The following is a 21,831-nucleotide window of genomic DNA, read 5'->3' as shown; positions in this document are numbered from 1 at the left end:
GCTGAACATATACTTGTTTAATTAGTGACACTTAGCCTACATTTTAAAATCTTTGTTTGAATATGTCAACAATTTTATTTTAAAACCTTTATTTGAATATGGCAACATGATACCTCATTCTACAATATTACTATGAATAAATCATTGACAGAGACCCCTCCCCTGTCAGCCAATCACTGTGGGCATAGTTAGTAAGCGTGTTGACATCATCCACATCAACTCCGCCCCTTTTTCTTAGTTTAAGACTTCTTTCTATTCCTTAGTAAAAGTTTGTCTCAGCAGCTTTGTGAATAGGTTTTAAGAGAAAACTCTTAGCTAAGAACTTTTACTGCGATTTAGGAGAACTTTTAGTGGTAAGATAAAATGTTGTGTGAATACAGCCCCTGGACTTTAGAATATATGAAGCCTAGTTCTCCAAATGTATGTTCATAAATTTTAGTCACGTTTCAGATAGAGTCCAGAACTCATTTCAGTCTACAAGTGACTTTTGTGCTGCAAAGAGAGTTAAGTAAATCACACATGTTTTCATTTTTATGATGCATTCAACATGTTCCACTAGCCATTCATCTGGAACGCCCAATAAATCATTACAAGGCCAAATCTGTAGTCTTTTACAAACAAAAATTCTTTTTTGACATATACAAGTTTAGACTAAACCACTCTGACCAGCTTCTGAGAGAGATGCAGAGAGGTGGAGGTCGAATTAACGCGTGGTGCCGACACAAAAACAGTCTACTAATAATAAAACTAGTAGTCTACTACTAATAAAAAATATCTATATTTTATCTAATTTAAAATACAATACACAGTTACACTCTTCATATATAGTAAAATATTCAATCAACTGTATTAACACCAAAGGAGGCAAAACATTTCTCTACATGTTAAGACCGTTTGCCACTTCACTCTCTAATCAAGTATCAAAGAGAACGTCTTTCAAAGCCTTTTCAAAGCAGGAGTGCGCTATTTAATGTGTTGCCTAGAGAGATGATTATTGCAATAAATTTCCTGGTGTCCCCAGTGGCGAGCAGCTGAGGCAGCTGCAGGTCGGGCGGAGGAAACGCCCTCTCTATCTATCCTCTCCACTGGCTTGAGTTCACCTTGTCCCTGGAGCTCCCGGTCCAGACTGCAGCCTCCAAAGAAGATGCACAGGATGGTTTGCTGGACATCGGCAGGGGAAGTGCTGGTTACAGATAAATATTGTTCAATAGGCAAATTACAAGTTTTTTCCATTGACATTTGCTTTTTCTTCCCTGCTGTGCATGAGTTGGGAAACCTAATCTGCATGTCAAAGCCACTGGACCACACTGAAACATGAATTTCAGATGGTGACCTCAACATCAGGCTTATTCTTTTCATTTATTTTCATCAGATATGTTAGGATTTTTTCTTTTTCTTATGTCTCAAAGCAGAACAACTGTCCACATTCAAAGTGGCAAATCATCTGTAATGCCTTTTCGCCTATACCTTTGATGTTCGCCAGCAGTTTGGCAAGTAAGAACATGCAGTGGTTTTAGTCATAAAGGATTGTACCTGCACAGTCCACAAGGTTCTTGTCTGCAACAGAGTTTCTTAATGGCATTATTGGAAAATTATCACATTCATTTATAAACTTTACCGCTTATCCTACCTTCAATCCTACACTACCAATGAATCTTCTTTAACTTTTCGGCACACATCCAAGCAGGCCTCTTCCATCCATCTGGGTAAGAATTCTGAGCTGTAATTTTCTGTTCAATACCAAGAAAATGGCTTTGATTTCAATTATTTTTTTCCATTTACTCTTAAAATGCAAGCTATGTTTTCTTGGCACAACCCTACGTAGCATCAAACAAAGCTGTGATGTTCAAAGATCTTATTTACAAGGTTCCTGATGTGTAGATTTCTCATAGTTTAAGGACGCCACCTGCATTTCAACATGTGCATGTGAGGTATGAGCATAGTTGGCAGGTTTATGACGCAGTGGGCACCAGGGCTTGACATTAACTTTTTTGCTCACCAGCCACTGTAGCTAGTGGTTTTCACTAGCCACAAGTTTTATCTATATGACAGTTTTTGGTATCATCTCATAATTTGGCAGCAGGTATATCAGGTTGCTGTCACTTTAAGACCTGACGCACGGATCCATTATACTGTTACACATGTGTTTTCTTTCTCAACTGTTTACGTTCACGTAAAAAATAATTGACTGTGTTTACGTGAATACTCACTAGGACTGGCATTTTGACTTTATTTTGTGTGTATTTGACTGTTTAAAGGTGGTAAAGAGGATGTTTTGTTTTATACATTTTTGCAATATTACTTGAAACTGTCTTTACTAAGTGATAAAAGACTATTTATTAGGTGCACTGAAAGGAATGTTATTAATATACATCATCTGTGCACAAGGTAGGGCCTTAAAAACATCAGCCAATCGTTTACGCGATCGTTGCGTAAACGATTGGCCCTCTGGCTTGTCAATCACTGCCATTGTGAGAGACGTGCACGGATTGGCCCTCTGGCTTGTCAATTACTGCCATGACGTTCCTTGTGAGAGACGCGCGGCTGCGCGCTCTAGTAACTTTACACACTCTACAGGCACCACATGCAATGTTTTTGTCCGGAGACAGGAGTAACAACTGCAGATTATGAGTCACCTGCGGTGAGTCCGACATAATGAATCCACTAAGTGTGTGCGCGGCTTAACGATTGTAAGGCCGATTATGAATGTAAATTGATAATTATGACTGATCGCGCTCAAACGCGTCCAGTCAGAGCCAGTTGCGGTTAGTCTGCGATTACAGTCGGTGTTCAAATTCCATGTGAAAGTATATAAATCTGCTTCATGCGCAGGAAACAATGGCAGTATGTTGAGCATAGTCAGAATGTTTTAGCTAGTCATAAAATGTGTGCCCGGCTTAATAACACAGCGAATGCCGGTGGTAAACAAACACTCGTGCACGAGTTTTGGGAGGCGTTCACTTGAAATGAGCTGTGAAGGAGGGGGATTGTTCTTCCGCATGCTCTCATTTCAAAAACTCAGTCGACGAAAACATCCCCTGTACCACCTTTAAGTGCAATAAGCAGCAAAAAATAACTTTCCAACTCTCCAACAAATTCCTAGGTTATTTAAGAACTTTTGTCTCATTACAAAATGTTTCCAGTTAAAGCGACAGTAAATTATGGTGCAGGTCTTCCTCCGATATTGAGAGGGAAGCAAGTTATGTGATTCCCCTTTCCTAGTTTAGCAAGGAAACCTTCTCATATAAGCTTGATACATAGATAGTAACCAGAATTCAGCCAGTAATCTTTCCTAATGCAAGGCACAGCCCTAAATAGTTCAGATAAGGAAAAATCTCAGTTTAAAAATCCTGCTTTGAGCCTGCCTCTGTCTGGCTATAGTGATCCTTCCTGGTCCACATATTGCAGTCTGGGATGAGTTGTATATTCTCAATGCAGCAAATGTAAGCAAACTCATTAAAAAAGCATTATGGGGGACTGTGTAAACTGTAATCTGTATGCATGTAAAGTAATCTGTTTGGAAACTTCGAAGGTTTAATTTGCGCCTTCATTTGAGGCTTCTCACATATGTGAATCCCAAGCATCTCTGAATGAGAAGTGACTGGTGTCACTCCTTTATGGTTAAGATCATGAATCTGAAATCTGAGCTTCTGTATAAACCATTTCCACTTAACGATCAGTATTCTGGGTATCTTCTTTCCCAGCCTTTGTCCTCCCTTAAGGTTTCCAGTGGTGTTTGAGGGGGTGAGAACATGTCACCTCAAAAGCACAGTTTATAGCTTCTGTCAGATCCAAAGAGCTGATGGTGAAATGTGGCTAAGGCCTTAACCACAGGTTAAGAGACCCCCACATGGACCCCTACAGAGGTCTGCGATGGATTGTCAAGTTTGCCCAGGGGCTGATTTATGAACCTCTGCCACTGAAAAGGACAGAATCCACACTTAACTACTCATTCAACCGTTATTCCCTCACCAGAACCCACAGGGAAATTTTATTTCTTAGAGGTTGTTCTTTCATAGATCAGGAGAATTCTCACTTAGGTTCATTTAAGAATCAACTTTCAATCAACAGATGTTTTTCCTAAAGTTCTACTGGAGACAAATGAGACTGTCACATGAAACCGTAAAATGAGAAATGTTTGAGTATATTGAAATGTCATACTTATGGCAAAATACCAAAATCTGTCATCATATCTGTGCAGAGTTTGAGTCTCTTCTGAAACTTTGTGTTTGCATACATTGCAAAAAAACAAAGCAATTCTCCTTTTGTTCTCCATTAGATCTGATTGCTGTCTTGGAGAACCACTTGATTTCATTCCTTCTTTCATACAGGAAAAAAAAAAAAGAGAAGGAGAAATGCCACATGGTTCAAGCACTCCACAGAATGGTCCAGACGGGAAGTTAGTCTCCAAAATGAGCTATGTTTCCATCCAAAGTTGCGAATTTAACTTATGCGCGAAATTGGAATTTCACATGAAACATTTGTGAATAAAGCAGCGTTTCCATCCAGAGAGTCGAAGAGAACAAAATCGTGACTTCTTGATAAACTGGCGTTAAATATCACTAAGAAACGCAATAAACGCTGTCATGTTATCTTGCATTCAGAGGCGAATGCCTGCTGTTTTTAATTATACCGAACCACTTTGACAACAAACTTTGCTCGGGCATTTCAGAACAACCAAAACAGAATTTCAGATTCTGTGCAACAGGATCGGTCCGCTGGTTCATCCAGTTATGCCTTCCCATTGTGCAAAGTCACATGACTTTTTTTGATGCGCATTGAGGAATTGATTCTGTAAATGTGTTTCCATCATAGTTCATGGTCACGTTTTCTTGTCGGATAAAAATTTTATCCAACTCAATTGAGCACACAAGTTTTGTATGCACATTTTTTAGAATTTATGCGCATCTTGCCATTTCCATCCAGTGTTTTTTTAAGCAATATCCCAAAATGCGCATAAAATTAGGTGGATGGAAACATAGCTATTGTTGATCATGCAAATGATGATATATAGGTCTACATCTCTGCAATCCTACACAATATTTTTGGGGGTCCCACAAAGAGTTTGTTCTTCAGGGTTGGTTATTCTACAGTGCACTGAGTAAAAGCATTCGGGTCTTCTCCTCCAGCTCTGGATCTATTTAAAGATGTTCTGGAGATGAGGCAGTCTGCGGTAGGTCCACTGGTTTATTTATCCTGCATGGGCTCTGACTATTTTCGGGCTGACTTCACAGGGCACTAATTGCTCTCGTTTCACTGTTAGGTAACGGGAAGAGAAGGAAATGAACAATCACTCCCATGTTTGTTTGAGGGTGAGGTTGAGTCTGCGACTCTGTATGTGTACTAGCTTGTACACAAATGGAGTTGTGTGTTAATGACAAGACATTCAACATGGGAAAAAAAATGCAGCGGCCTGTTTTTTGTTTATTTGTTTTTCTTTCAATTCAACCTTTTTTTCCGGAATTTGAATTGAGGAACTGAGGAATTTATGAAAGAATGTGTTGTTTTTTTTCCCCCCACGAACTGCGTAAATGTACTTTAGACCATTATATAGTGAAGTTCAAAAAGTATAAAATGGGGAATTGAGAAAAAAGAAAGCTTGTTGTCATGTATAATGAATGTGATTTGGTTCTGCAAGTAGGGTCATAACACTCTGAGGTGTAAACATACCTCTGTCTGTCTTACAGCCTGGAGGGTATGTTGTACATCCTGACCCCTCTCACTCACTCACTACATTGCACATCGGTGTGGCAGATTCCTATGTCTGTTTGAATTGTCCAATGCTCTGAAAACATCAAACTCCCTCCCTGTTGCCTTGTCCATGACCTGTCCTGACACACAAAGCAGGTAAACAGGCCACCGGGGAACCGTGAGTTGAGATCTACGGTCAGAGTCTAAGTCGTCTTCCCGCTTCTACCAGACATAATACATTACTTTCACCTGCTTCGTGCTTCGGTCATGAACCCATGCCGAAATTTCACCCCAGCATGTACGTCTCCGTAAACTGTGGACTTCGTCAGCTGGAGGTTTATTAAATTCACCATTCCAGATACCCCGTTGACATTTGGAGCCTTATTTGAAGAAAGTTTTTATTCTCTTTCTCTGAGGAACAGTCTGCGAGAGCGCCAAATTTGTCCATGTGTTTCATATATTTGTTAACTTTCGAGTATTACTTGTTAGAGACTCTGGTTTTTGGTAATGGACTGTTGATGGGGGTACACATATAGCAATATAAATCCACCGGAGCACCTCAACTGTGATGTTATTCCTCAGCTCTTTGCATTACGTGAGTCCCGCTGCGTTGCTTTGCAGTGGTATCGTAAGCATCAAAGCTGTGAGCGATTGTCCGTGCAGTTTGTCTGCTAGCACCCCCTGAGGGATCAGCCTGCAAACTTACCACATTATAAAGCTCAACGTGTTCACCACTGCCAGGATGAAAAGACCATTATCACCCTGTTTCATTGAAGAGCTTAGGTGGTTAAACTGAGAGAACATTAGAGCCCTTGGAGCCGTTTAATGATACAAGCTGCCAGAGTTGAATTCACTCGGATTCAAAAGTGCGTAAACAACCCTGAAGATCTGAGGCCCGATTTTGAAAAGGCCTTCTTCTAAACTCTGTGCTCACTTTTCACTAATGTTTTTACCATTTTTATTGAAAGCACAAAGAAGGGACAGGGAATGATGCAACAAAGTGGCAGGAAAGAGATCGGGAAATAACCGTAGGGTATATGAGCCCTATTCTAACTTCTCTTCTCAGTATGAGCACCATGTAGCAACTTGTGTGCACTAACTACTAGGTCACGGCTCTAAAAGGGAAAGTTTTGTCAACATGCACTGTCAGCATGAAATCAAAACTGAAAAATTACCATTTTATAGTGGACAGCACTTTTTAGTAACCCAAGCTGGAGTCACGACTGGTGTCACTCCTTTCTCGATACTGCCTTCCTTCTGTCTTCCACTTTGCTTCTTCTAAATTCTCTACTGCCCTGTCCCAATAAAGGCGAATATATTAAGAAATGCGTGTACGCATATATAGCTTGCTCTGCCTTCCTTTTTTCATTTTGGATAAAGTCCTGACTAAAAATTTTCCTTATTGAATATTCATATTTATTCATAAATACATCAGATTATGGAAGTAAAATGGTTTCCGAACAGCATTTCATTTTGAACGAACTAAATTCAAATGTGTTTCACGATTATGTGACATAATTGATAAGTGTATATACAATTTGTTCCAGCTGTATGTAATATTTGTTGCATCATGATTCAGGTGTTAACTCTTCCTGTTTGACCCTTAAAAAATAAATCACTGGTCAAAAGGGCTGCAAATAGATTTATGGCCCTAAAATCAGATAACACAACACACTTCAGAACTTGAAGGCATCTTTCACACACTCGCTCTGTTCTTGTTTCTGACTCTAAAAGGTTTCAAGGCCAAAGCACTGGAAGTTGAGGCAGGCCAGTAAGCGAAAACATGTGTCTGCAGCCCTCAGCCCGAGCTCAACATTAATTTGTGTTTGTGTAGAAAATTGCCCTGAGAGAGATGAAAATATATGGCCCTTGGCTTCAGGGAATGGGCTGACAGCTTTGAGGTTTGAGCTGGTTGTGTGATGATGTTCTAGCTGTTTGATGCTTGTACTCATCTTCAGTTGAGCTAACCTGGTTTCAGTAGAGCTGACATTTTCAGCGTTTTCTTTGAATGGAAAGAGTTTTATCTTTATTGTAGTTACTTAAACATTGGGTTTGCCAAATAATGCCTTGAAGTACAGTTTAAACCAAATATCGTAAATAATGTGATTTATATATTGTTATTTTTACCACAACTAAATCTTTAAACCCGAGTGTACTAAATATTGTTATACTATGGGGCTGTTGAATGCTTGAATCTGATTGGTTGAGGGACATTCCAAGGTGTGCAGTTATTTTCAGGGAAACGCACGGCTAAAGTAGTTCCAGGCAGGTCTTGACCACATTGCATTTCCATATCACTTCGCCAAATGATTTCAGTTATTTCAAAACTCCTTACAGCCTACAACAGCAAAAGAAACAAAACCCACAATGACACTGACCAAGCAAATAAATATAGTAATCAATAGGATAAAAATGACAAAGTATTTCCATGTTGTTTTGGCCACAAAATCACATTTCATTAAGTACAGAAAGCACATATTCTCTTCCCCAGCTCTCTCTCACACACACTATGGTACAGACACACACTTGCACAGAAATGTGTTGTCAGTGCTGCTCTGACAATTTTATCATTAAAATAGTTTAAAATCTTAAAGCTACAAGACATTTCTTGAGGTTATAACGGCACTGTTCTTGAAGCAGATAAACGTACAGTTTCGCTATAAGTAGAGACGCTGGTGCCGAACACTGTTGAGAGATGCACAGACTCAGGTAATTCACACACGCTTAATCTCTCTCTCTCTAATAACTGCATTAATAACTGCATTAGTCAGCTATAAATGGCTCAAGCCTCCATTACTAGCTCTAAAATGACGTTTTGGAATTAGCAAAGGAGGCGTGGGACGTAAGAAATTAGTCCTAAACACAAAAGCATTTTAAGGACAAAAACCTGGAAAATGTCTTGAAATAAAACATCTGAACAATGTCTTGAGGTGTGGAAACCATAGTATAAGTGGAATAATTGACTCTGGTCCATTAAATTATTAGAAAATAATGCACACTCCGGGTCTCAATTATTCCTTACTCAACTATGTCACATGTTGTATAGTGCTAGTATGCCTTTTAACATCCTGAAAGACTAAAAACCACGTCTTTCAGCAACTGTATTGAAAGAGGCTAAATGATGATTCTTAAAAGGATAGTTAACTGAAAAATTAATCATTTACTCAACCTAAAAAAAAGGTTGAGTAAATGAAAAAAAGTTTTTTTTTTTTTTTTTTTTGGTGAACCGGTTCAAAACAGCATCAGCCTTATCAAAATTTATGATATTCACCAACTTTCGGCTATGACTGATCAGAGCATAGGTGTACTGTGACCATATGCAATCAAAATATGATGTGCTGCATCATAAAATCCAGGCTTTTTAGAGCTTGTACATCAAAAAAAAAAAAAAAAAAAACTCAATCAACAGTGTGTGTTTAGGAATGTGTATACAAGTGTTATTCATGTTAGTGTACAGAACAGCAGTTTCTAACGTTTCCTTGTCTGATGTACCTCAACGTCCACTCCTGTTGAAACCAACAGAAACAAACAAAAACCATTGCAAAAACAGTCTCTCTTGGTGACAGACTTTTTCCGCGCCCCAGGGCACCTGTTGTCCCATATGGGCGATCGCTGCAGAGCGAGACAGGACAGGCATTTAATACTGGCAAAATGTCCAGCGCTGCTGCCTATTTTCTCAGTAGCGCGTTCACACAGCTCCCACTTGTGCTTTGCTTTTAGCTCTATGAACAGTTTTATCTCAATTTAATGTTAAGCAAGACCGACCATGCATAAAATGTATTTGCTTGTTATGTGCAAATAAAAATAAGCAGTAATAGAAGCATATAGGAATATTAAATGAATCTATCGAGTATAAGAAGCTACCATAAAAGAAGCAAATGAAATGATAACATTGGGCAATGCATCCATTGCTCGTTGCAAGTCGTTTTCTTAAGAGCTTATTGAGGTTTGATTGTCTAGTCTAATGTCAAATATTTCAGAACCACTGGACAAGCATTTTAAAAAATTAAATACCAAAATAATTTCTTGACAGAACTTAAGGATCTTTAAGGGAAACTGTTTCCCAATTAAAAATCAAATCAAATGTGAAATTTGAAGTCTTAAGCTCAAATTGGGCAGCTGGACTGATTTAAGCACTGGTTGCTAGGCAACTATTCATCCCATAATTAAAAAATAATAATAATGCAACAATTGGCAACAGACACTTCATGCATTTAAAGTTTGGTGAGTTTTCAGTAAAGGGATTAAAAGTTATAGCTGTTTAAAGTGAAATAAGAATGACAGGCCAGTGCAAAAGCAACAGAAATCAGGCCGGAAAGCAGTTGCATGTTCTAACGCAAACACTTTTTCTTGGTTTGTCTAAAAGTTTGACATCAAAAAAGACGACCGATGAATGAGCACTTTCAGCAAACGGCGTCAGAGGAACAGAGCTTTCTTGCAGAATGGTCCCCGTCGTACTTAAACACACACTTTGACATCTCAACAATGACACGCACATCAAAGCTCAGTCAATATTTACATCAATCTGCTCTCCTCCGGTGAAGAAAGAAAGAAGTGCATTTGAAAGACTTCTGCTGGTCTGATCTACACAGACTCATAATGAAACTTTGAGGAAAAAAGAATCAAAGTCTTTGTGAAATACCTGAAGGAATCAATTTACTGGATATTCAATGAACACAAAGATTCACTAGTGAGATTGTGTTAAAATTTTGCGTTAAATCTTCGTTATATTATTACGATTAGCAGAAAATGATCTCCAGTGTTTAGGAAAAGTACGAAATGGACATGTATTTCAAATATGAAACTGAAGTCATGCGATATATTGCACAATGCGATAAAATTGGCAGTATAAAAAGAGATCCAATCCCATGCACTTGCGAATGTCTAGAGACACCGCTCAAGACGTTTCAATATGTTTGAAAGGTTGCGGTACATGTGTTTGCAATCCAATTCCCAACCATGAGCTACGCTTCCTCCAAAGCCTGAAACACAACTCTCTCCAGTTATTGATTCACGTGAGCAACACAACGTTTTATGAGTGAACATTTGAGTCCTTCTTTGCGTCATCATTGACAATCAGGGGACATATGGCATGCCTTAGCGATTAGCATGGACTTAAACCCAACAGGCTTCCAGCTGACATGGAGAAACCCAATACTGTACGGAGCGCCCCACTGCATCACTCTACACACACGTTCCCATCAGATACCGCTGCACTGAGAACTGTCACAGGACACATGGGAAACAAGCATTGCTTTTCACGTTTGGTAACGAACTGCACGCTCTGTCTGTGCGGTTCGCTCGCACCAAAAGTGTCCCTTTTGGGTCAAAATAGTTTTGCTAATGTGAGCAGAGTTTGTATTACAGCTCTGATTGAAGGTGCACGTCAGCACCAATCACTCGAGACAGATCACATGTGTGTCATACATCCTAAACTGGTAGGTCGCAATCCAGAAATGGGGTGCAGGTCTGTTCTGATAAGGTCACGGGGAAAAAACAGTGCAATAATATAACACATCTAATCACATAATAATAGTTGATAGCATAAATAAATAATGATCATTTAAAATACAAGTCATGTTCTTGTTCATATTTTGGTATTTTAGTGCACTGTTAAGAAGCATCCTAATCAGACAGATGTCAGGTGGCGGTTGTGCACTCATCCTCATAAACCCACTCAAGATAAAAGAAAACATGCCACGGACTACATTAAATACAGGTGCTCTTGCAATGACCAAACTGTGTTTTGTCCACTGATTCTCCAAAATTGACTATCTCTTGTTAATATGTTAACATGGTACTATCGACAAATTTTAATATTCGGCTTCTGTCTTCTGAATTATCAAAAATATTGGTACTATGTTGGATTTCCCACTTCTTGTCCTGACGCAAAACCAGTTGTCAGAGTCTGTTATTAACCTTAAGCCTTTCATATCTCCTAAACCCCTCATTCAGACAGCGTCCTTTTGAAGATATTTCATGTTATCAAACTAAACAGCCTTCAAGAACTATCCGCAACCCCTCACTGTCTCAGCAAAGCAGGTGATTGAATGAAGAGGGAGGGTGTACTCACAGGTAAGAAGTCAAAGGACTTAGGTCAGTTGGCACACTGGATAGTCCCTGTTCGGAGCAGTCCACTAGCAGCAGTATGCCATCCTCCTCACACTGGCATGCAGATGGGCACTGCTTAACAGGCACGGCGGCACCCGACGGCCCGTGAGAATGGGCACACGAGATGGCATGCAGGATCAGTAACACCACCAACATGACAATGACTCCAACTCTTGTCTTTCTGTGGATGAGCTGTAAATCTGTCTGTCTCTCTGCAGTCTCACTCAGCTGTAGCTCTATTTGTCTCTGTGTATGTGTCTGTCTGCTCTCAGCTCTCTGAAATGTTATCCTAAGCCTCGTCTCTGTAGATTTATTCTGTCACTTCAAACTCCCATGGGTGAATGAGTCAGTCAGGGGCTTACGCAGGTCTTCTCTCTCTCTCTCGTCTCATCTCACTTAGGAGACATTCACCTATTGTAGTGGAAGCTTGCAGCGCTCCTCTGATTGGCTGGAGCTTTTGGGGGGTGGAGCTGCCCGGCACAGCACTCCTCCTACTTTCTCTCGCGCGCTCTTTCTGCCTCAGGCAGCTGGAGTGGATGGTTGGAAGAAAGCGGGGGAGACGATCTCTGAGAGGGGGGACGGTAAAGACGGACAGAACGGAGATCTATGCCTTCACATCATATCTTTAGATGTAGCACAATCCTTCCCTCATAATTACTTTTCTACAGTTGCTGAAATCCAGTTTCATGGAAAGTCCTGCAACATAAATGTAGGCACTTCTCCTGCTGTTGTTATAAATCATATGGAAATATAGTTTCGCTCCATTTCTCTTGGAGCATCGCTTACATGGTGTTTTATAACCCGAACACAAATAATTGAGTTAAGCTGCGGGCTCCCCTCAGCCAAACACACTACAGATTTACTACTTCACTGTCCCAGCTTGTACAGCGGGGTGTCTCTTTACCACAAGCGGCATGAATATCCTATACGGAGCGAGAGATATTTTGCATGGCTTGTTCGGTGGATCTCACTTTAGCTAGCGGTAGGAACGATGATGAATAGGGCTGTTTATTCAATTGGAAAAGTGGACAATGGAATTTTCCAGATCGCTAGGTGATAAATACTATCTGTTTATATCTCAAAGGATCATGGGAGCTTCTGATCGATTGCTGTCAAGGGTCCTAGGAGTGGCAACAGCTAAATTTTACCTAAACATCTCAGAAAAAACACAACAGAGATGTACCACAACATACAAGTTTCCAGGAAATGTCCAGGATATTTCCAAAAGCTGCGTAAGTTTTCCTTCAAGATGTGACTCCAAACATCTGTAAAACTCCTTAAGTACTGTCACTGTGGCGGTATTATCATGCTCATAATGTTTTATGTTGTGAATTGTTTGTAAAGAATGCAATATTTGTATAAATGTGAACATCTTCTACAGTACTATAGTAATAGTAGTGCCCAAAGCACTGTCCTCTCTTGTTCTGCTTCATTCTATTTTTTTTTTTTTTTATCTTGTTTTTGTTATGTTCATGGGGGGTCTTGATCGTTAGCGTGACACATTTCCTTTTTTGTGAAACTGTGGCCAGTTTCAGAGAATCAAATAACATTAGTTTGAGTGCTTCAGTTGTTTTGCATTAATCTTAGTCATAACATCTGTTTCAAAATCTTTCTTTTCAGGAGTTGATGCTTTTTATGCTTTCAGCGTTACAGTCCAGCTTGAGGATGTCCAGCGCTGCTCATTCATCTGATCTGGAGTCATTCACAATGGGCTCAAATGAATTCCACTAATTCATTAAAATTCCTCAGCTGAGCCCATTTTCTGTGGAGCCTTTGTTACATTCCCTCAAAAAAAAAAAAAAGAACTGTAGTCATTGATGCACATTATCTCTGCATTATCCACACACACACACACACACACACACACACACACACACACACACACACACACACCCCATCACACACCAAACACCATCAAGTGCTTACTTCTCATGCAAACGCTCATTGCAGTAACTGCTTTGCCTGAGGACAGCCTCAATATAGATCCACAAACATGCAATATTCCCCTCTCTCTCGGTTTAATTTATGTCAGTTCCAGTCATGTCATGCAAGAAGTGATGAAACATAAGAGATGCTGAATAAGAAATATTAAATAAATAAAACATGATGATTGCCTGCACCCAGAGAAAGTTTAATCACTCATAGTATGCTCTGTAGCTCAGAAGACATTACAGAGCTCTCATTTACTGTATGAATCAGCTATTGTTTCAGGTTTTCTCCCTAACATTTCTTAGGAGCAATAAAAATAGTAATAAATGAGCTAAAATTAATGTGAGGTCAGATAATTCTGTCATGGAGGAAACCGATGAGAAATGTGAGAGTTTCGATATTGGGAAAAAAAAGAGATTTGATTGAAAACTTTATTTTGGGCACAGTGTGAGATTACTGAGATCACTTTAGACAGAAGCTTTAGATGTGATGAATGTCAGAAGGCTCTTTTTTACGAGTTTTAAGTATATGTCCCCATTTATTTAATCCCATTGCTCTCTAGAAGAAACAATTGAAATATTAAAGATATTTAATTTTTCCACATCTCTATTTGTGCAATATCTGTAAAAATTCAAACTAAATTTTTTACTGCAAAAATACCTGTATTTGTCTTGTTTTTTTTTTTTTTTTTGTTTTTTTTTACTAAAAATATCTAAACATCCTTTAAACAAGATCCATAAAATGGTACAATATATTTAGACTTAGATAAATATCTCGCTTATTTGGTTGCATTGTGAGTATTTTCAGTGTATTTCTGTATTTGGTTGAGTTATGAGTATTTGAAAACAAATTTCTGTATTTGGTTGCATTGTGAGTATTTGCAGTGTGTTTCTGTATTTGGTTGCGTTTTGCACATTTGTGGTACATCTCTGTATTTGGTTGCATTGTGAGCATTTGCAACACGTTTCTGTATTTGATTGCATTGTGAGTATCTGCAGTGTGTTTCTGCACTTGGTTGCATAGTGAGTATTTGCAACATGTTTCTGTATTTGGTTGCATTGTGAGTATTTGCAACACGTTTCTGTATTTGGTTGCATTGTGAGTATTTGCAACACGTTTCTGTATTTGGTTGTGTTGTGCACATTTGCAACACGTTTCTATATTTGGTTGCATTATGAGAATTTGCAGTGTGTCTCTGTATTTGGTTGCGTTGTGAGTATATGCAGTGTGTTTCTGTATTTGGTTGCATTGTGAGTATTTGCAACACGTTTCTGTATTTGGTTGCGTTGTGAGTATTTGCAACATGTTTCTGTATTTGGTTGTGTTGTGAGTATTTGCAGCATATTTCTGTATTTGGTTACATTGTGAGTATTTGCAGTGTGTTTCTGTATTTGGTTGAGTTGTGAGTATATGCAGTGTGTTTCTGTATTTGGTTGCGTTGTGAGTATATGCAGTGTGTTTCTGTATTTGGTTGCATTGTGAGTATTTGCAACACGTTTCTGTATTTGGTTGCGTTGTGAGTATTTGCAACATGTTTCTGTATTTGGTTGTGTTGTGAGTATTTGCAGCATATTTCTGTATTTGGTTACATTGTGAGTATTTGCAGTGTGTTTCTGTATTTGGTTGAGTTGTGAGTATATGCAGTGTGTTTCTGTATTTGGTTGCGTTGTGAGTATATGCAGTGTGTTTCTGTATTTGGTTGCATTGTGAGTATTTGCAACACGTTTCTGTATTTGGTTGCGTTGTGAGTATTTGCAACATGTTTCTGTATTTGGTTGTGTTGTGAGTATTTGCAGCATATTTCTGTATTTGGTTACATTGTGAGTATTTGCAGTGTGTTTCTGTATTTGGTTGAGTTGTGAGTATTTGCAGTATTTTTCTGTATTTGGATGCATTGTGAGTATTTGCAGCACGTTTCTGTATTTGGTTGCATTGTGAGCATTTGCAGCATATTTCTGTATTTGGTTACATTGTGAGTATTTGCAGTGTGTTTCTGTATTTGGTTGAGTTGTGAGTATTTGCAGTATTTTTCTGTATTTGGATGCATTGTGAGTATTTGCAACATGTTTCTTTATTTGGTTGCATTGTGTGTATTTGCAACACGTTTATGTATTTGGATGCATTGTGTGTATTTGCAACACGTTTCTATATTTGGTTGCATTGTGAGTATTTGCAGTGTGTTTCTGCGCTTGGCTGCATTGTGAGTATTTGCACCACGTTTATGTATTTGGTTGCATTGTGAGTATTTGCAACACATTTATGTATTTGGTTGCATTGCGAGTATTTGCAGTGTGTTTCTGTATTTGGTTGCGATGTGCATGTTTGCAGTGCATCTCTGTATTTGGTTGCATTGTGTGTATTTGCAACACGTTTCTATATTTGGTTGCATTGTGAGTATTTGCAGTGTGTTCCTACACTTGGCTGCATTCTGAGTATTTGCACCACGTTTATGTATTTGGTTGCATTGTAAGTATGTGCAGTGTGTTCCTACACTTGTCTGCATTCTGAGTATTTGCACCACGTTTATGTATTTGGTTGCATTGTAAGTATTTGCAGTGTGTTTCTGTATTTGGTTGAGATGTGAGTATTTGCAGTATTTTTCTGTATTTGGTTGCATTGTGAGTATTTGCAACATGTTTATGTATTGGTTGCATTGTGCGTATTTGCAACACATTTCTATATTTGGTTGCATTGTGAGTATTTGCGGTGTGTTTCTGTATTTGGTTGCATTGTGAGTATTTGCAGTGTGTTCCTACGCTTGGCTGCATTGTGAGTATTTGCACCACGTTTATGTATTTGGTTGCATTGTAAGTATTTGCAACACGTTTATGTATTTGGTTGCATTGTGAGTATTTGCAATGTGTTTCTGTATTTGGTTGTGTTGTGAGTATTTGCAGCACGTTATTGTATTTGATTGCATTGTGAGTATTTGCAGTGTGTTTCTGTATTTGGTTGCGATGTGCGTATTTGCAGTGCATCTCTGTATTTGGTTGTATTGTGAGTATTTGCATTAGATTTCTGTATTTGATTGTGTTGTTAGTATTTGCAGCATGTTCTGTATTTGGTTGTGCTGTGAGTTTTTGCAGCATGTTTCTGTATTTGGTTGCATTGTGAGTATTTGCCGCACATTTCTGTATTTGGTTCCATTGTGTGTATTTGCACCGCGTCTCTGTATTTGGTTGTGTTAGTGAGTATTTTCAACATGTTTCTGTATTTGGTTGTGTCGTGAGTATTTGCAGCACGTTTCTGTATTTGGTTGCATTGTGAGTATTTGCAGTGTCTTTCTGTATATGGTTGCATTGTGAGTATTCGCAGCACTTTTCTGTATTTGGTTGCGCTGTGAGTTTTTGCAGCACGTTTCTGTATTTGGTTGCATTGTGTGTATTTGCACCGCGTCTCTGTATTTGGTTGCATTGTGAGTATTTTCAACGTTTTTTCTGTATTTGGTTGTGTTGTGAGTATTTGCAGCACTTTTCTGTATTTGGTTGCATTGTGAGTATTTGCAGTGCATCTCTTTATTTGGTTGCATTATGAGTATTTGCAGTGCATCTCTGTATTTGGTTGCATTGTGAGTATTTGCAGTATGTTTCTGTATTTGGTTGCATTGTGAGTATTTGCAGTGTCTTTCTGTATATGGTTGCATTGTGAGTATTTTCAGCACTTTTCTGTATTTGGTTGCGCTGTGAGTTTTTGCAGCACGTTTCTGTATATGGTTGCATTGTGTGTATTTGCACCGCGTCTCTGTATTTGGTTGTGAGTATTTGCAATGTGTTTCTGTATTTGGTTGCATTGTGAGTATTTGCAGTGCGTTTCTGTAATTGGTTGCATTGTATGTATTTGCACTGCATCTCAGTATTTGGTTGTGTTGTGAGTATTTGCAATACGTTTCTGTATTTGGTTGCATTGTGATTTTTTGCAGCATATGTTGTCAAACTGATGAATGTTTATTCTTAATGTGCTGGTGTTTTTCTATTTGCATGAGTTTTCTTCAGTTGAAGCCCATTGAGCTCTCTCCATCACCGTACAAATTATATATTTATATACAAGTAAATAAACCTCACTGCATTTCTGACATTTATGCTTAAAACTATATATATATATTCTCTGAAACAAGTTTTTATTTATGTAGTTATACTACTGTAGTCAAGTAAATCTTGTTATATTGAAAATATAACATTTGGATTTTTTTTTTTTTTTTTAGTGGAAAACTAGCATTTTTTTTTTTTTTTTTTTTTTAATTGGCTGTGCTGCGAGACTGAGGTTTGTGTTTGTCCATGTAGCATGAATTAAATCTGCTCTCTGTATTTCTCCTGAAGAGCAAAACAGAAAGAACAAGCAATTCTGAAAAGCTCAGACGCTGAAAAGCAGGGATTTGTGAACAATGTGGCGGCAGTAAAGGAGAAGTTGAAAGTTAGACGTGCTGTCACCAAACACAGCTCTGCAAACAGTTCCCACCTCTGGGCACCTGCTTGCTGAGTCGGAGGCCAAAACAGGGTTGGGTTACCTATACTGCTGGAGCTACAGGGACCGCTGGAAGATTTGCCCCATTCCCTGCCCCTGAAGATCAAAGGCCTACACTCCCCTCTCAATCTCATATCCACCCACACACACTCTATCCAAGCATCGGCAATCTTTTAAGGCACAAAAGGGAAGCAGTTACCTGGCCCTCACCTGTCTGAATCTGCCACAGGTTATTCGAGCTCCGTCAAGCACGGAAGTCCATTCAGTGGCTGCCTGATGAGAGGGAGAAACTGGAGACCTGGTTCTACCCACTTACCGAGGCTGGGAACAGACAATTACGGGTGAACGCAGTCGTATCTGGCTGCTATGACCACCTGCTTGGTTCACTTGAGGGAACGTCTCAGAATAAAAGCACACAGCTAGCAAAACAACTCTCAATATTTCTAAACCTTGACCTTGCTGTGCAACATTCTGGTTAAAATGCTGCAACAGTGATCAAAATGCTACAATCTATCAATGGGCTTTTAATGGGCTTCCTTCCCAGATGAATAAATAAATAAATTCTTCCTGTTCCTGAACAATATTTCCCAGCATTGCAAAGGTGTTCTGGGTGGTTGCTAGGGTGTTTCTAAGGAATTCTGAGTTGTTGTCAGGCCATTCCTCATTGGTCAATGGGTGTCAGAAACTGGATAAAGCCTATATCAGCAGGAAAATGGCCTAAACTGTTCATGACATTGTTTATTTGAGTTAATTTTTTTAAACTATTAAAAATATTTCAAATATATTTAAGCAATATCACATGTGCAGAGTGCAGTACGTTGTTCCGAATAGTACAGCACGACGAGGCATTTGTACAACCATTTTTAACTGCTTTTTGAACAACAGTTAAATGAACAAGAAATGAATAATAAGTGACTTACATGTTAGATGGAGTACTGCAGTTGCTCCACCAACAAAAGAAATTCCACTGTCAAAGCAGAATCGCAGCGCTTCTTTAAACAACAGACAGTAGACGCAGCGTTTCGTTCCTGAATGAATCAGTGTTTTTAACGAATCATGATTCAATAAAATCTGTCACTTGACGCTACCTACTGGCGTAAAGATGTAGCCTGAAGAAAATCTGCGCCACTAATGCAAAGGCTGACGTTTATGCGCATAAGCGGAATGATGCAATCACTGTTGGAACGCTGCTCTGCCAATCAAATTCGAGTAAGGGAACTATTTTAGCTGTGCAAAAACAGTCTGTTATGCTGCTTGATTTTGGTAGCTGGTATTTGTTAACATATTTAGGCTAAATGTTTTATCGTAATCATAACTGGTCTGTTGAGCACATAGTTTTACTGTTTACTGCAGTTTTTCTTTTTACCTATAGAGGGTATGCATCGACATCACTTTCCCGGGCTTGGGCTTGAAAGTGTTCCTTACAACTTGTCAAATAAACCTAATCCATGGATATTGACATGCAGCCAGGAGTCATGTTTCCTGACATTTATATATGCCCCAGATAGCACACGTACGTCTGCAAGACGTCTGTTAAAGATCACTTCATCTGGAAAGCATCTGCTGTTTACAAACATCTAATAGACGTCTTTAAGATGTCAGTTTTACATACATTCTAAATCATAAACATCTTAAAGACGTCTTTTAAACGTCTATTTGACATCTGACAGGATACGTCCTATAGACGTATTCCAGATGAGCAAACACCCTAAATAATATGTCTTCCAGACGTAAACACGCACATCAAATAGACGTCTCCGAGATGTACGTGTGCTATCAGGCGCCTGATTTCAACGGCGGGGAAATACATAAATCAAATCTGCCTGTGAATATTTTATATAACTACAATATAGGTAGGTTTAAATCCGCATAATCACTTATATAAATGTTATGTCGTCATATTGTCCAGCCCTAAAACATATATAGTTTTATAGTATAGTTTTTGTCAGTTTTGTTTATTTAAAAACACCCAATTATGCAGAATATAAGATGGAAAATATTTAATTGATGAGTTGTCAACATAATATATAACAATACAATATATACGGTATGATTTTACCTCAAAATCCAACAATTTGACACAAAATGATAACTGCAAATCCACGTTTCTCTGCCGTTAGTCCAGCTGTTTCTGTGATAATTGCAGTGATCCATTTGCTTCTTTTTCTGTTGCTTTCTGCAGTTTTTAAATATATACCTCAGGTTTTGTGTCAAAGTTATTTGTACAGTCAATCACAAAGCTCTTTCCCGTTTTGGAAGTGTTTTGTGTGTTTTTCGCGACATTCACGCTGAAAACCAATGCTGCCACTCAGTCTTTTGCCACTTAGCGGGCGTGACCGCAGTTGTAACGGTCGACGGTGACGTCACGTGCATATGTAGCCCGCCCCTTTTCAGCGCTGCGCTCTTTTTTTACAGTCTATGGCTGCGCTTGTTGTCTTTTGACTTCCCACAGCGATCTTACGTATTTATGAATGAACTGCTCATTTTAAAATCTCCCCGGTCTACTGACATTTGTTAAGACATCTGCTTTAAACATGACAATGCTCATGATAACTTTAATTAACTCTACAACAGGTAAATCCACTTCACCAGCTAATTATTCTTCAACAGCGATGCCATAGAAATATATCATAGGGCTACCGCAAAAACGGAAATTCAAGACAATATTCTAAAGATGGCGGCGCGCGTTTCTCTGGTAAATAAGAATAAGAAGTCTCGCACACTCACAGGAATAGCTTACTTCCGTATTGAAAAATAAAGTGGATAGCCAACTTTCAAGTTTGTAGATTTTTTTTTTCCACACGTTTTCACCGGTTTTATTGTCCACCACTGAAAAGTGGATCAAACAAGCCCCGTGATTTGAAGACTATAAAATATAAAAGTTCTAAAGTTTTATTCTAGACACTTATTTATCTTTCTCTCTATTAGATTTGGAATGCTGCTGGAGACACTAACCTGTGAACCTGCACAAAAGATCTTGTCCCAGAATGTTTACCCCAAAGACAGCGAGCTGAATTCATGTTGGCTCATTGTGAGAATCATATTGACAGTATAAAATACAGTCAGCTAGTATACATGATAAACATACACGAGTCAGAGCCTGCCATGGAGAACAGAAGAAAGAAAAGGATCTTTTTTTGGATTCTATTTTAAGTCTTGCCATTGGCACTCCAATTATAGAAGCAAAGGTAAGGAGGGGGACATGAATTAAATGGCAATAAATAAGGATGATAAATTATCGATTGTCTCAAATTTGATTGCTTCAATTATTTCCAGGCAAAGACTTGTTGCACACGTTGCTTTGGGACAAGTCAGACGGGTTATAGGGTTAGAATCTAAACTCTTCAAACATCTCTGCATCACATTCAGTGTGTGAAGGTAAATATTTAAAAAAATCAATCTATTCAAGATGTTTTTTTTTGTTTTGTTTTGTTTTTTTTGTTGTTGTTTTTTGCAGGGAATTTTTATTGAATAGTAAGGACTACTTTGTGATGGAAATCAAACTCATAAATTCATATGTTGCTGTTGTTCATATACATGATCAGGCATTACCTATATATAACATTATGACCACTGACAGGTGAAGTGAATAACACTGATTATCTCTTCATCATGGTACCTGTTAGTGGGTGGGATATA

General features: G+C 38.7%; 1 protein-coding gene and 1 long non-coding RNA gene across 2 annotated transcripts in view; one reads left to right on the top strand and one right to left on the bottom strand.

Annotated features, from left to right (window-relative positions):
* The window catches only part of LOC125259820 (leucine-rich repeat-containing G-protein coupled receptor 6), a 114,049-nt gene extending 101,863 nt beyond the window's left edge, over nucleotides 1-12,186 (bottom strand). Inside the window, 1 exon segment of the mRNA XM_048177759.1 lies at nucleotides 11,765-12,186. Within this exon segment, the coding sequence (XP_048033716.1) occupies nucleotides 11,765-11,958 (194 nt within the window). The 5' untranslated portion in view covers nucleotides 11,959-12,186.
* A 136-nt stretch (nucleotides 12,187-12,322) lies between these two features.
* LOC125259822 lies at nucleotides 12,323-13,921 on the top strand. The gene is made up of 3 exons (XR_007182909.1): nucleotides 12,323-12,511; nucleotides 12,887-13,034; nucleotides 13,423-13,921. It is a non-coding gene; the product is annotated as an uncharacterized LOC125259822 (long non-coding RNA).
* Nucleotides 13,922-21,831: the final 7,910 nt, after the last annotated feature.

The sequence above is a fragment of the Megalobrama amblycephala genome, linkage group LG24 (assembly GCF_018812025.1).
Source record: "Megalobrama amblycephala isolate DHTTF-2021 linkage group LG24, ASM1881202v1, whole genome shotgun sequence".
Lineage (NCBI taxonomy): Eukaryota > Metazoa > Chordata > Actinopteri > Cypriniformes > Xenocyprididae > Megalobrama > Megalobrama amblycephala.
Note: the sequence above shows the minus strand (reverse complement) of the source record. Positions and strands in the feature narration are given on the sequence as shown.